This window comes from Anopheles cruzii, chromosome 2, assembly GCF_943734635.1.
Source record: "Anopheles cruzii chromosome 2, idAnoCruzAS_RS32_06, whole genome shotgun sequence".
Lineage (NCBI taxonomy): Eukaryota > Metazoa > Arthropoda > Insecta > Diptera > Culicidae > Anopheles > Anopheles cruzii.
The window spans coordinates 47,480,537-47,493,600 of record NC_069144.1 but is presented as its reverse complement, the minus strand read 5'-3'; the positions used below and the strand labels follow the sequence as shown (position 1 = coordinate 47,493,600).

The following is a 13,064-nucleotide window of genomic DNA, read 5'->3' as shown; positions in this document are numbered from 1 at the left end:
CGCACACACTGGGCTGGGCAATCTCCCATAAATTATAGCTTACGCTGCTTTTCTGCTCGATTGGACCCGAAGCACTAACACTCCAGAAATAGACGGACCAAACTTCTGGATCGGTTCCGGAGCGGTCGCGCCTCGCTTCGCGATTTGATTGATTTCTGTCGGCCTGACACTTTCAAGCTGTCCCCAGGACCAAAGCCCAGCTATTGGCCGGAACAAGGATATTAAGTTTTCATGACAGCCTGTCAACGCGGGATCCGCTGGTGCGGGATCCCTTTCATGTCCCCCCATTTTGTATTCCACTTCAAATTACGTGAGAAACCCGCCCCGGTGTTCCAGGTGTGGACTCGGTGTTCGAGTTATCCTTGGTACCTCCTCTGGGTCGGGGAAGTCGGGGTAACTCACCTCTCGGCTCGACTCGCCCCAACCCCGGGAGCTTAGGGCGATCCGTTAGGACAACCGGCAACATCCTTCCGGCGCTTCCGAATCCACTTTAAGATTTACGGCAGGACATGAATACTTTTGCATAGCATTACGCCCAATTCGATTCACCGACCGTGGCGGTGACGACGACTCTTGGCACTGAGCCATCCAGTGGAAAATGAGGGTTTCATCGGCGGGGCCAGACATCAACTGTGGCTGTAGACGTCACGGACCGTCGGACCAGCAGCATCCCGGGCTAACAAAGAAGCCGCGCACCAACCAACGTCACGACACGAGAACAAAATTCAATTAATATGTACATGAATATTTTAACAAAGTTACTCGTGGAACCCGGGGGTCAGCCGGGGTGGGGTGGGCGAAGCGAGCAGCATGCATCCCACATATACTTCCCGACACACACACACACACGGAGGTGGACGGAGGCGAGATCGTTCGGTGAACTTTTGCCGAAAATTGTGCTCCAAACGACTCTCCAAACGTCGGGTCGGGAGGTGGCGTTAGACTCCTCGTCCAAGTCGTCCGCATTTCAAGCATCACCAGAGCAGTTGTGATTGGATACGATCATGCTGGATGCTGCTGTTGGGGTGCACGAATAACGGAAAACAATTGCGTCCTTCGGGCATCAACTTTGTCCAAACATCAGCCCGGACTCTCTCAGTCTTTCTCTCTCTCTCTCTCGCTCTGCCGGAAGCGTCTCGATTGATCAACTTTCGAACGATACCCTTAGAACCACCGGGTCAATGTGTGCGTGTGAGGTACCTCGATTTGATATAGTGTCTTCCGTCCGGGTCTCGTTCTCTTGCTCGCGACGACCTAAAGTTACGGCTGTAAGGTTGGCAACAAGACGGAGTTTCTGTGGTCGGCGACGCGAACCGAGGAAGCGTTCCAGGAGGACCCCATCATCAACTGGGACGCCATCCTGTGGGTGAACCGACCGAACGAGCTGTGGGCGGTGCAGCTGGTCCTGGCCCTCATATCGCTCACCGAAGCTCTCCTGATGGCGTACCTCGGCTACAAGGTGAGTTGTTCGGATCGGAGCACGCACGCTGCGAACGGTGTCCACTTTCATGGTTTCACCGGAAGAAGGGTTCGAGCCCCCTGGTGAGCCTGCTAACCTTAATCCGCGGAATACGGAATGAAACGTAATCCTCGATGCGGCTCGATATCTTCGCGCGCGCGATCCCTGCCCAAACATGGGCCCCTCGTATTTCTTATCCTTTCGTTGTTTATTATTTGTTCATCAATCTCCTTTCATGAAAATGAAAGTAACCTTTTTTGTTGAAAGATTCACCCGCGAACGGATCATCCAATTTAGGATGAGTTGGTTTTAGTTCTGCCTCCCAAAAAATATTGGAAAATTATATACGAAAACTCGCCAAAAGCTACCTTTAATCGGTTGAAGAAAAAAAATGGGAACTCAGACTAAGCTCAAAGATCGAATTTCCTTGGCAACAAACATAGCAACCCTCGTCGAAGTTTAACTCGTCTATCCCTAATCGTTGGCCACGTCCTACTTCAAAACAAAGGTTCCGCAAAACAAATAAGGAAACAATATCCCACATCCCGCAGTGATCGAAGAAAATCGATACACAATCGTTTAGATTATCGAGCCGCCCCGAAAAATATCTATCGCGCTCCGCATCGGTTTTTCGGACAGCTTCATCGTCGGACGCTCCTGTCTGCCAGCGTCTGTCTGTCAGCGTTAATCATCATCATCCATGTTACCCATTCACTCTCTATCTCACTCTCCCTCTCTCGCTTGCTGTCTCGTTTCAGGGCAATATATGGCAGCAAATTTTATCGTTTCATTTTATCCTGGAACTCGTTACAACGATCCCGTTCGCCGTGACGGTAAGCTATTGCTGTGGGCTGGCTCCTTGAAACATTAATGACCACACTGCCGAATTCCGTCCGTCCGTCTTGGGGTCGAGTGTGGGAAACGTCTTGTGGAAAGAATGCGCCACCGGGGCGTGGGAAAGTATCGTACTGACTGCCGGCGCGGCGTAATGTGTGTCGACGTGGACGCTAAGCAGACGCCGCGTCCCATGCCGCAAGACGACCGACGGCCAGCCTTCGATTCGATGGTGAGAATTAAGAATTAATGAAGTGATTTTTTCCTTTCCTTTTCTATGCCTGGATGTGCGTCTCCATTCCGCTCTCCAACATCAAACGTCTCAACTGTCAACACATCGACGGCGACGGTCCCCTCAAACCGTTCGGCGGGGAGGGCACAGATTTTATGGCCCCCGTTCAGGAACTTATTCATTCCGGTGTTCCTGAACTGCTGGCTGGCGAAGCGATCGCTCGAGAACATGTTTGTAAGTATCGTCCGTCCCGCTTTCAGTACCGCGACCACGCAGTGCTTCCATCATCCCGCGTTTGCTGACCATTGTCTTATCGCCCGCTCGTAAGACGTGCCCGGCCCTGCAGCCTGCGCCTCCTGCTTTTGATTATGGTTCATTCATTTTTATTTTATTATCATATCAAATTTTTACGACCGAGCTCGTTCGAGACGAACGCCACAGATTGAGCCATGCCCCGGAGCGATTGGTAGAAGTGCTTCGCGCGTTATGGCTCTCGCACCTCGAAACGGCTTCCTTTTCGGGCGGGCGAGAAGTAGTTGAGTGCGAAGATAGTGCCGAACCGCATCGGTTAGTTCCTCCGGTTAGTACATTGCAACGATGCGGTAGTTCTGCTTCCGCCAAGGGTTGGCCCTTTGAATGGACGACGCCAAGGGCATTCGAAGGCAGATACCGCAATGGCGGAGGTCCGCAATCATCACTGAGACGGCCCGCCGTTTGCCCGCCGGTTTTGCCGGTGCCCTTTGCGGGGTTCGTCGAGACGACAAAGTTACTTGTACTTCGGGGGCCGAGTCTAATCAAACCCGATTCACCCAAAAGTCAATTCGGACCTGGGTGAGGGGTGTAAGTTTACTGCTCCATGCGCGTGTGTGTTCGAGTTTTAACGACCTCACGGCGGGGGGCCTCCCGGAGGGCTCTCACTTCGGGCAGTTCCGGGTCGCGCGGATTATGATTTCGACATAAAACCATCACCAGATTTTACTGCCAAACCAATGACGACCCCCGTCTTACGAGTGGCCCATAATGGTCCAGCATCGTGAGTCCGCGCTCCCCGCGGGTGCCTAAAACTCTACTAATGTCTCTCCATCAACCATCGGCCGTGTTTGTTTGCTTTCTTCCAGAATGACCTTCACCGGGCGATGCAAAAGTCACAATCAGCCCTGTCACAACAGCTGACGATCCTGTCGGCGACCCTACTTTGTCTGGTGTTCACGAGGTAAGTGTCAGACGCGTCTCTAGTGACTTCCCGATCGATCCCAATCGAAACACTGTCAACGTGACACCGTTGAAACTGTTGCACCACGAAACCCCTTTCCAGTGGTACAATGCTTCCCGAGTCAAACCCCGCAAACCCGTAGAACCTAGTTGCAGGCCGCGTGTTGTAAATCGCGGACACACGACGGCCGAAGACACAACAACACGGTGGCACTGAAAAATCAATAATTAATGTGCCACAGGTTACTGGGTTTCCGATGGCCATCGTGTGGAACCGGAAACTGGAAACAGGACGCCCTTGCTTGGGAGGCGGAAACCGACATCATCGAACCGAGCTTTTAAATCGCGCCACCACCGCCACGACCCTTCCGACGACCGATCCAATTGCTTCCGGAGCACTGTAGGTCGCACCGTTCAACGTGAGCTGTGCCACGTCGGTTACTTTATTTAAATTTCCACTATTTATGCAAATGGCCGGGACGGGTCGGGCCAAGAACAGGCGCGTCTAGTAGGAATACGGAGTGACGGAAATGGCGCGCGCGGTCTCCCGCTCTCTGAATAATAATACGCCGAGACACATTCCGAGTAGTGCCAGTGCCCGGGACACAGTAGTATCATAAATATATAAAGCTACTTAATGTGCTCCCCGTTTAGTTGGACCGTCGCTCAGCGTCGTCGTCGTTAGTATTCCGTCGCTTCGATGTCCCTTTCTTCTGCCTGCTGACTGCGAAAACCTGGAGTCTCTGGTGTAATAATTTAATTTAAACAATCCATTTCCATCGCATCGGTCGAAGAACCTTTATGTCCGTGCCCGTGTCCGTGTCGATGTATGTGTGGAACCCATCTTCTGTAGTCGGTAGCCGAGACCGACTGTATGCTTTAATGAAACGTTCTTTCCCGGTACCGATTCCGATTCGGTTGTCGTTCCAATCGGGCGTAAATCGAGCTTTAGTTGGCCATTTTTCCTCGCTCCAGTTGGCACCGGTTGCTGGCTTCGTTGGCAACGCTCGCGCGGCTGTCAACGTGACAGTCACGAGTTCGATTCTCATTCTATGTATGCCAATCTTTATTTCTTCTTCCCTTTTCTCGTTCCAAGCCCCAAGAAGAGTCCTACAGAAGCACATGAAACTAAAGACCGAGGTTTTCTCTCTTTTTCTCCCGTCAACAACAGCGTCTGCGGGATACAACACTTTCAGCGGGCTGGCCACCGGCACCTGAACCTGTTCCAGAGCACCTACTACGTGGTGGTGACGTTCTCGACCGTCGGCTACGGGGACTTCGTGCCGGACATCTGGCCTTCGCAGCTGTTCATGGTCATCATGATATGCGTGGCACTGATCGTGCTTCCGACGCAGGTAACGTAGAGGGCGCGAGCGTAGAGCGCGGGGCAGGAACACATTTTAATGAGCACCATCAATCTCGTGTCTGCCACGCTGCTGCCGCTGACATTTGGCGTGCGGCCAATGAATTTTTGGCGGCCCCCTGGCAGCCGTGAAACCTTCCGTCCAATTGCGCCGCCTGTAGCCGTGTCCATTAGGCGAAGAGCGAACGCATTTTGTTCTGAAAGCTTTTCCAGTTCTCTAAACTGGCGGGAGACCGGCTCGAAATCGATGGCGAAATTAAAGGCGAGCCGAGCTTCCGTAGCCGCGTCCGCATGGGGATCGTCCATCAAGGGCTGGCAGGCGGACGGGCGATTATTATTCAGCAAAATCAAATAAAACTTAATTAGATAAAAGTCTACCAAATTGTTCCCCGATGCTACGGTGGCGCACAAAATGGATGGCCGTCCCGTCCCGCGGGCGGAATTAATGTATCGTTCGCCCTTTTTATTTTCGGTGGCCCCTCATTCTCGGTCTTTCTCTCGATTTCGGCACCTCCAGTTCGAGCAGCTGGCGTTCACGTGGATGGAACGGCAGAAGCTGGGCGGAAGTTACTCGTCGCATCGGGCCCAGAGCGAGAAGCACGTCGTCGTTTGCTCGACCACGCTGCACGCCGACACCATCATGGACTTCCTGAACGAGTTCTACGCCCATCCGCTGCTGCAGGACTACTACGTGGTGCTGCTCAGCCCGATGGAGCTCGACACCACCATGCGTATGATCCTCCAAGTGCCAATCTGGGCCCAGCGCGTCATCTACATCCAGGTACATCCCGCCCCCTGGCGTCCTGTTGATTGTGGCGCCGAAGAACGTGCCGTGCCGACTTAATGGAACCTCGATCTCGATCACACTTTTATTCTCTGCCGGTTCTCCAGGGCTCCTGCCTCAAGGATGGCGACCTCGCCCGGGCACGCATGGCCGAGGCGGAAGCGTGCTTCATCCTGGCGGCCCGCAGCTACGCCGATAAAACGGCCGCCGACGAGCACGCGATCCTGCGCTCGTGGGCGGTCAAGGACTTTGCGCCCAACATTCCCCAGTATGTACAAATTTTCCGGTAAGTCCCCTGGGTCCTCCTCGGTCTGGTGGTGGCCCCCTTGGGAGAGCCTTTGGACTTTGGAACCTAACCTTTGGATCACCCCACCTTCCGTTGCAGGCCCGAGAACAAGCTGCACGTGAAGTTTGCCGAGCACGTCGTCTGTGAGGACGAGTTCAAATATGCACTGCTCGCCAACAACTGCACATGCCCGGGAGCGAGCACGCTCGTCACGCTGCTGCTGCACACGTCACGGGGACAGTAAGTATGGCACAGGGCGCCCGAGACTGTCCCGGAAGACACACCGGACACCGGAATTGTTTACTTAAATAACCGTTCGGCCATAGCCGAGTGTTTGAGGAGCCGAGTGTTGAGTTATGGTGCGAGTTCTCGCACTGCGTCGAACGCGTCTCCGCGGCAATCGATGGCTTGTCAAACACACGGCGGCCTCGGCGGTCTCGAGTGTGCTCGATGGCGGCGTGAATTTGGTCTAATTGGAAAAGTTGCCTCGCAAGATACGACGCCGTACGCCGCCGTAGGGCAATTAATGTCTGCACCGCGCGTCGTCGTCGTTTCGTCCATTGTCGTCTCCTGGAGGTTCGCAGAAGGAAACGTTTCACGTTGATTACTGCGGATCCGCAAACGTTTCGCGTGTTTTATTGTGTGTGCGCGCCGCGCGCGTCAAATGTGTCGCTTCCGGAAGCCACCGCCGCTGGCTTTTTCGGCAAAAGGGTTAAAAGAAAGACGCAGATCCGTGACACGTTCCCTTCGTCTTCGTCTACTCCGCAGGGAGGGCCAACAGTCGGCCGAGGAGTGGCACCGGCTGTACGGCAAGTGCTCCGGGAACGAGATCTACCACATCGTGCTCGGCGACAGCCGGTTCTTCGGGGAGTACGAGGGCAAAAGTTTCACCTACGCCAGCTTTCACTCGCACCGAAAGTAAGTCGCAATGAACCCGCCTCATCTGTTACTTCCGGCGCGCCCGTGTCTAATCCTTCCGTCCCATTCGCCGCGCAGGTACGGTGTGGCGCTGGTAGGTGTGCGGCCCGCGGAGCTGCCCGAGTTCTACGAGGAAACGATCCTGCTCAATCCGGGACCGCGCCATATCATGAAGAAGGACGACACCTGCTACTACATGAGCATCACCAAGGAGGAGAACTCGGCGTTCGTGGTGAACCAGAACCAAAACCAGAGCCCCGACCAGCCCCCGAAGGAAGGTAGGTGCAGATCCCCCCGGGCCGTCCGAGCGATCCCCGGTGGCCGCCAGGATATACCTCCCAGAGTGTGTATGGGGTGGAGCAGCCGACTTCCGCCAATCTGTGTACACACGCCGTTCCCTTTTTGTTGTCCCCATGATCGAGTCTGCCTATCTCCCTAGCTCTCTCTCTCTCTTCCTCTCTCTCTGTATCTCTTTCTGTTGATTCTAATATTCATCACGTGCCCGCTTCACGTCGCTTTCTGCCCGGATTGTCAATCTGTTTTAATGGCGGAAGTGCTTCTCTCGGTTGCGACTCCCGCGACTTCAGGTCTCGGGTGCCGGAACCGGAAAGGGCTGTTCATTTCCCCTGGTGTTTCCTGTTTTCAGTTTTGCTTGGTTGTCCAGCCTTCCCTGTCTCGCCCTGTCTCGCTCCCACAGCTTTGGTTGTCGCTGGCGCCGTGAACGGTGAACGTTTTGCATCTCTGTTAAGTGTGCTCTTTCGCTGGCTTTTTTGTGTTGCTCCTCTGTTTTATTTTCTTAACGATGATGATCTGTAGAGACTCCAGACGTGTGTTTCCAGGTGACATCCACCAGCTCATAGGTTTGAAGATGCGTTACTTTGCCACATTCACAATTAGCCTTAGGTCACACTACTGTGTTCAGAAAAATACCGGGACTATGTTTATAAATCAAGCAAATCTTTTTCTTCTAAATCCATGTCTCTCTTACCAACGCTGGGGATCGTTTTCGACCCCATTTTCGACTCTAAGCACTGTCCTCGGAGCAGTTTCTTGGGCGGTTCTTTTGGAGCCAAACGAGAAAAATATAAAATGCAGCCATATCCATTCAGTTAGGAACAGAATTTCAAAGGTACATTCTTCCTCTTTCAAACCCATCCAATTTCATGTAAATCGAATGACAGATTAAAAAGATATGGAAGAGGTTTTGTGTGGTATAAACGAAGTCAAGAAGAAACAAACAAACAAACAACTAAAAACGAAACAAAAGTCAAGAATAAAAACAATGCCGATCACTTTTGATAATTCTAAAGGTTTAACCGCCCAGAAATTTGTTGCTGAAGGTGAGACGGTCAACGGAAAATACTTTTTAGAAGTACTGACCTGAATCTACGATTTTGTTGTTACACGACAATGGACCTACTTATAAGACCGTCGCAGAGTTTTTAAACAAAAAAACAGTTTGTGTATTTGACGACCCTCGCGTATTCGTCTGATCTGTCACCATGTGACTATGTCTTATTCCCTATGCTCAAATTGGCCATAAAAGGATCTTTTTATGACGGCATTCTAGCGTTTCAAGTGGCTGTAACACGGCTACTAAACCTTCTGGCACATAAACGCTCATAACTTTCAAACTTTGTTATTAACTAATGGATAAGACGGGATTTTTTGAAACTTAATCTCGCTTTTTTAATTTTATACTGTGCCACGGGCTAAGCACAATTAATAACCTTAAAAATGTTGTAACATTTAAATGTTCCTTCTCAATCTCAACTCCGAACACTTAAAATGTCAAAACAATCCCGTTTGGTTGTCTACAAATGCACAAAGTGAAGATGTTTTGATGAATTCTTGCGTTGCTTCAAGAACTCAAACCAAAAGGCCCCGGTATTTTCCGAACACAGGACACGTTCGCTTTAGCCGCGTGTGCACGTTTGGGAACGATCCAAAGACCAGACCAAATCACAGATCCCTTCCAGAAGCCACCTTCGCGTTTGCGTTTTTATTTTTAGGTTCCACTTGCGAAACAATTGCCAAAAAAAGAACATTGAAAAGAAAAAAACATCTATCAATCAGCCAACGAACATTTCACGCTCCAACGGAGCTCTCTGTCGTTTTCTCATTCTGCCTGCCTGCCTGCCTGCCCTGTAACCCGCCATTTGCGCCAACCAGTAACCTCAAACAACAACAACAACATCAGTAACAACAACAACAACCACAACATCAACACCACCACCGGCGGCGGGGGCGGCCGCGGCGGGCCGCCCATGGCCCCAGTGCCTTCGGTCTGTGTGCGCGTGCCGCACAGTCCCAGTCTCAATTCGGTCAACTCCGACAGCCCCGGCTCTCTGCGCAGTTACTGCAGGCCCACGCCCGTAGTGAGGGACAGTAGTGACATTACGACACTGGCCGTGCGTGAGTGTGCCCTTCTCCACTGACCCCCATGCCCGCCCCCCCGCCTGTTTCCTTCCCGTCCGCCCTAGCTTCTCTACCCGGATGATGGTAGCCGAAAAGGGCTCCAAAAGGGGGCTAAAGTCGTAACCCTCCCAAATCTCAGTTGCGTTCGCTTGCCCTCTACTGCTCTTAGGTAGCTTGTATGTGTATTGTTTCCTCGATCTCCTCTACTATCACTAAAACCGTATCCGCTACTTTTGATGGACCTTCTGCTCTCTCTCTCTCTATCTCTCTTTGACGCATGTGTGGAAATTTCCTATATTTTGATCGTTTGACACACAGAAACCTTTCTCGCACTCTATCTCTTTCTCTCGCTCTCTCTGTCTTTTTCTCTCGGTGACCCACTTTACCGTTTCGTTGGGACCGTTACACCTGCCAGCCTCTATAGTTGACAAGCTCTGCCTCAAAGCTTAGCCTTAGTCCAATAGCTTCAGTTTTTCGGTTCTTTCTTCCTCGACGCCGGCGGGGACCTCAAAGGCACTCGAACGGACGCGCTTGCCCTCATTTTTCGAATGTACTATTTATAAATGGGGCTCTAGCAGAATGGGGTCCCTTCCGGGTGGCCTCATCAAAAACAAAGAACGGCGGCCAGTAGTGAACATTTCGTGACGTTTATTTTTATAATATTTTTATACAGACTTCAATCTACCACACACACACACACACACACGAACCTGACACGTTTCTGTTGCATGTACCGTAGCTTAGAGCCTGGTCGATGTGAAATCTGTCGATGTAGTTCGGCTCTCTGCGTCCATTGATTGCTCTGTGATTGTTAATGTTAAATTTAAATTCATTTATCATCACCATCACGCTTCATTCAACACCTGCTGCCGGGGTCCGTGTGTTTGAATGTTTGTTTATTGCACCATTTTGTTTTTGCGACCCACGGTAACTCTCGAGGGTCGCTTACTCTCTGTCGGAGGTCCGATCGGAGTTTGTTTTTTTCTGTTAATCAATTATTCATTTTCAATCACCTCGGCTTATCGTTTTGCATGAATACTTTTATGAAAGCTCGCCTCGGTCGGAGCGGAGTCGGAACCTACGTCACGACGCGACCCCGTGCAGGGTGCATGCGGGTGCTTTTATTTATCAATCAATTAATCCTCGCCCCGAGGGATTCAAATGAACGGCCAGATATTGATTTTTGTCACGGCCTTAAATTTGATCCCATTCCGGGACTTTCGAGATTCGAGTTCATTTGCTTGCTTCGGGCTTCCCTCGGACCTGTGTCTGTAACGGCATGTAGTAAGAGCCAGCTTTTCTCCAGTTTTGTCAGAGGAACTAATTCCCAAGGCACCCCCAAAACCATCACCGCCGTATCACGCGCGATCTGAGCTAACCGATGGTTCCTTGTGCTCCGCCCTTCTTCCATTGCAGCCGCCACGTACACGGAGAGTCTCGCGGCCGGTGCTGGAGGCGGTGGCACCAATTTGGCGGCCACGGCCCTCACCAGTGCCATCACGATCTCGGACTCGCGGCCCAGCCTGAAGGAGACTGCGGCGTCCGTTTCGATGGCGGGCCACATGGCGGGCGGGGCCACGACGACGACAACCGCCACAACGACCACGCAATCATCGCTCGGTCCGCCGGCCATCTCGTCAGCCAACCATCTCGAGATACCGAGCGGCAACAACCCGAACCTGCTCAGCCCGGACATACTCAACCAGCGACGAGGTTGGTGAACTCGATACGAGTCGCCTGTGCGTGTGTGTGTTTAGTAGTACTCTATAGTGAGTGTTGTTGTTTTCCTTGGCACAGGGAGTCGCCGACCGTCGATTCTGCCCGTGCCGGACATGTTCACGTCATCATCGTTCAGCATTTCCGGCGAGGACGGCATCGATGGTGAGGACAACGAGAGCGACGACGAGCTCGACGACGACGTGCCTTGGCGGTCCCCGTCCGAGAAGATTGCGTAAGTATCTGGAAGGCCGGTGAGCCGGTGAGTGCATCGTGAAGTGAAGGCACACCCAGCTTCCGGGCTGGGCCAGATCGGTGACATTTTCCCGCGGGGACAATGGGTGCGAAATGCTCACTTTGAATGGAAGGCCGGTCGGCTATTGAGGGGAGACGGAACCAATGGCTGGCGGAGGTGGACAAATTGCCAACCGCGAAACACACAACTGTCAGATGCAGCCAGTCGTCTGCCTCGTATTGAAGGATAATCTTCCGTCACATTGGCTCATAGGCGGCAGGAGAGATCCTATCTCCCGGGATAACCCGGAATCCCGGGGCCTATAAATAAAACCGGTCTCGGTGTCGGTTACACTCACATCAGGCCACTTGCTGACGTGCATCGCTCGCTCGCTCTCTCTCTCTCTCTCTCGTGCTCTCTGTCGCTCTCCGCTGTCGGGAACGGATTGGATTAGTTAATCGAGCCAAATGGTGATCGGTTTTAGTTTTCTCCAGGAAGTCCAATTAGGTTCGAGAGTGGGCACATCACACGGGGGCTCCTGCAGAACAACCGGAACGAAGCTGGACTTTTGTCAAACGTCTTTTGTCTGTCACTTAGTCAGTGGGGGGAACATGGCGGACGAAAGTGTGCGTCATAAAACCCGTCCCGCGATCCTCCGGTTACGATTACGAGGAGATTGGCTTCTTCCGGTGGTGCTGAATGAACGTGTGTTCGTCAGAATCTCGGTCAATCGGTGGTTGGCCGTGTCGATTCGCCTTGGTTCTATTTTAAACTCTCCGGGCCGCAAGTCGATGGAAAATACTTCCGCCCAAGAAAGGCAGTTAAAAAGCTTTGCTACTAGTTCCTTAATTGGCTCCCCTAGTCTTTCTATCAACTTACTTACTCCTTTTTTTCAATATAATGACACTCATTCGCCACGAACTCGCTACACACTATTTGGCTTTTCGCAAAATTGCAGTGTTTTATTTTTGCTACTCTTTTTGGTCTTTTCGTTTCTTTTTCCGAGGGGTTTGGAATCCCATCCCTCCCTATCGTGTTTCGAACTATCAAGTCAATATTTTATGTTAGTTTTAAGAAGACTTAGCCCATCAACACCAATACGGAGGCCACCTTGTAGTGTGCGCGATGGTGTAAATTGTCTTCCTGTTAAATGTAAGTGGCCGCCGTCCGGTTTCAGTTCACCTCCAGAGCAGCTAAGCCAATCCTGGAGCGAACTCTACACCCTTCTGATGTCGTGTTTATTTGTCTCTTCTTGTCGATGGAACTGTTTACTTTCGTTTCCGTATTTTTCCGTTTCCCACTGTTGTCCACTGTTGTTTTGATTTCATTTCTTAAGGTTTGGTCTCTTTTTTATCGTTTGTTTGTTTGTTCGTTCGTTTCTCCACTCAACTCGCTGTAACATTTCCTGAACCTTCCTTTTACTTCTCTCTATTTTTCCACATTTGGTCTGCACGTCTCTGCACGAATGAACCCACCACCGCTGCCACCACCACCACCACCACCACCGCCAAACATCACCCGGTTGGTTCTGTCCTTCCTAAAAACATAAAACAATACTTAAAAACCGCTCAACCAAACAACGAGCAAAATAATTCGTAACCACGTGA

General features: G+C 51.7%; 1 protein-coding gene across 1 annotated transcript in view; it reads left to right on the top strand.

The window, feature by feature from the left end:
• Positions 1 to 13,064, top strand: part of LOC128269367 (potassium channel subfamily T member 2) — a 39,812-nt gene that overhangs the window by 15,165 nt on the left and 11,583 nt on the right. The window contains exons 4-16 of the mRNA XM_053006813.1: positions 1,261 to 1,459; positions 2,218 to 2,292; positions 2,676 to 2,759; positions 3,644 to 3,738; positions 4,909 to 5,092; positions 5,618 to 5,881; positions 5,992 to 6,170; positions 6,270 to 6,410; positions 6,939 to 7,088; positions 7,167 to 7,366; positions 9,261 to 9,503; positions 10,923 to 11,219; positions 11,304 to 11,457. Of these exons, the coding sequence (XP_052862773.1) occupies positions 1,261 to 1,459; positions 2,218 to 2,292; positions 2,676 to 2,759; positions 3,644 to 3,738; positions 4,909 to 5,092; positions 5,618 to 5,881; positions 5,992 to 6,170; positions 6,270 to 6,410; positions 6,939 to 7,088; positions 7,167 to 7,366; positions 9,261 to 9,503; positions 10,923 to 11,219; positions 11,304 to 11,457 (2,265 nt within the window). The remainder of the gene's footprint in view (positions 1 to 1,260; positions 1,460 to 2,217; positions 2,293 to 2,675; positions 2,760 to 3,643; positions 3,739 to 4,908; positions 5,093 to 5,617; positions 5,882 to 5,991; positions 6,171 to 6,269; positions 6,411 to 6,938; positions 7,089 to 7,166; positions 7,367 to 9,260; positions 9,504 to 10,922; positions 11,220 to 11,303; positions 11,458 to 13,064) is intronic.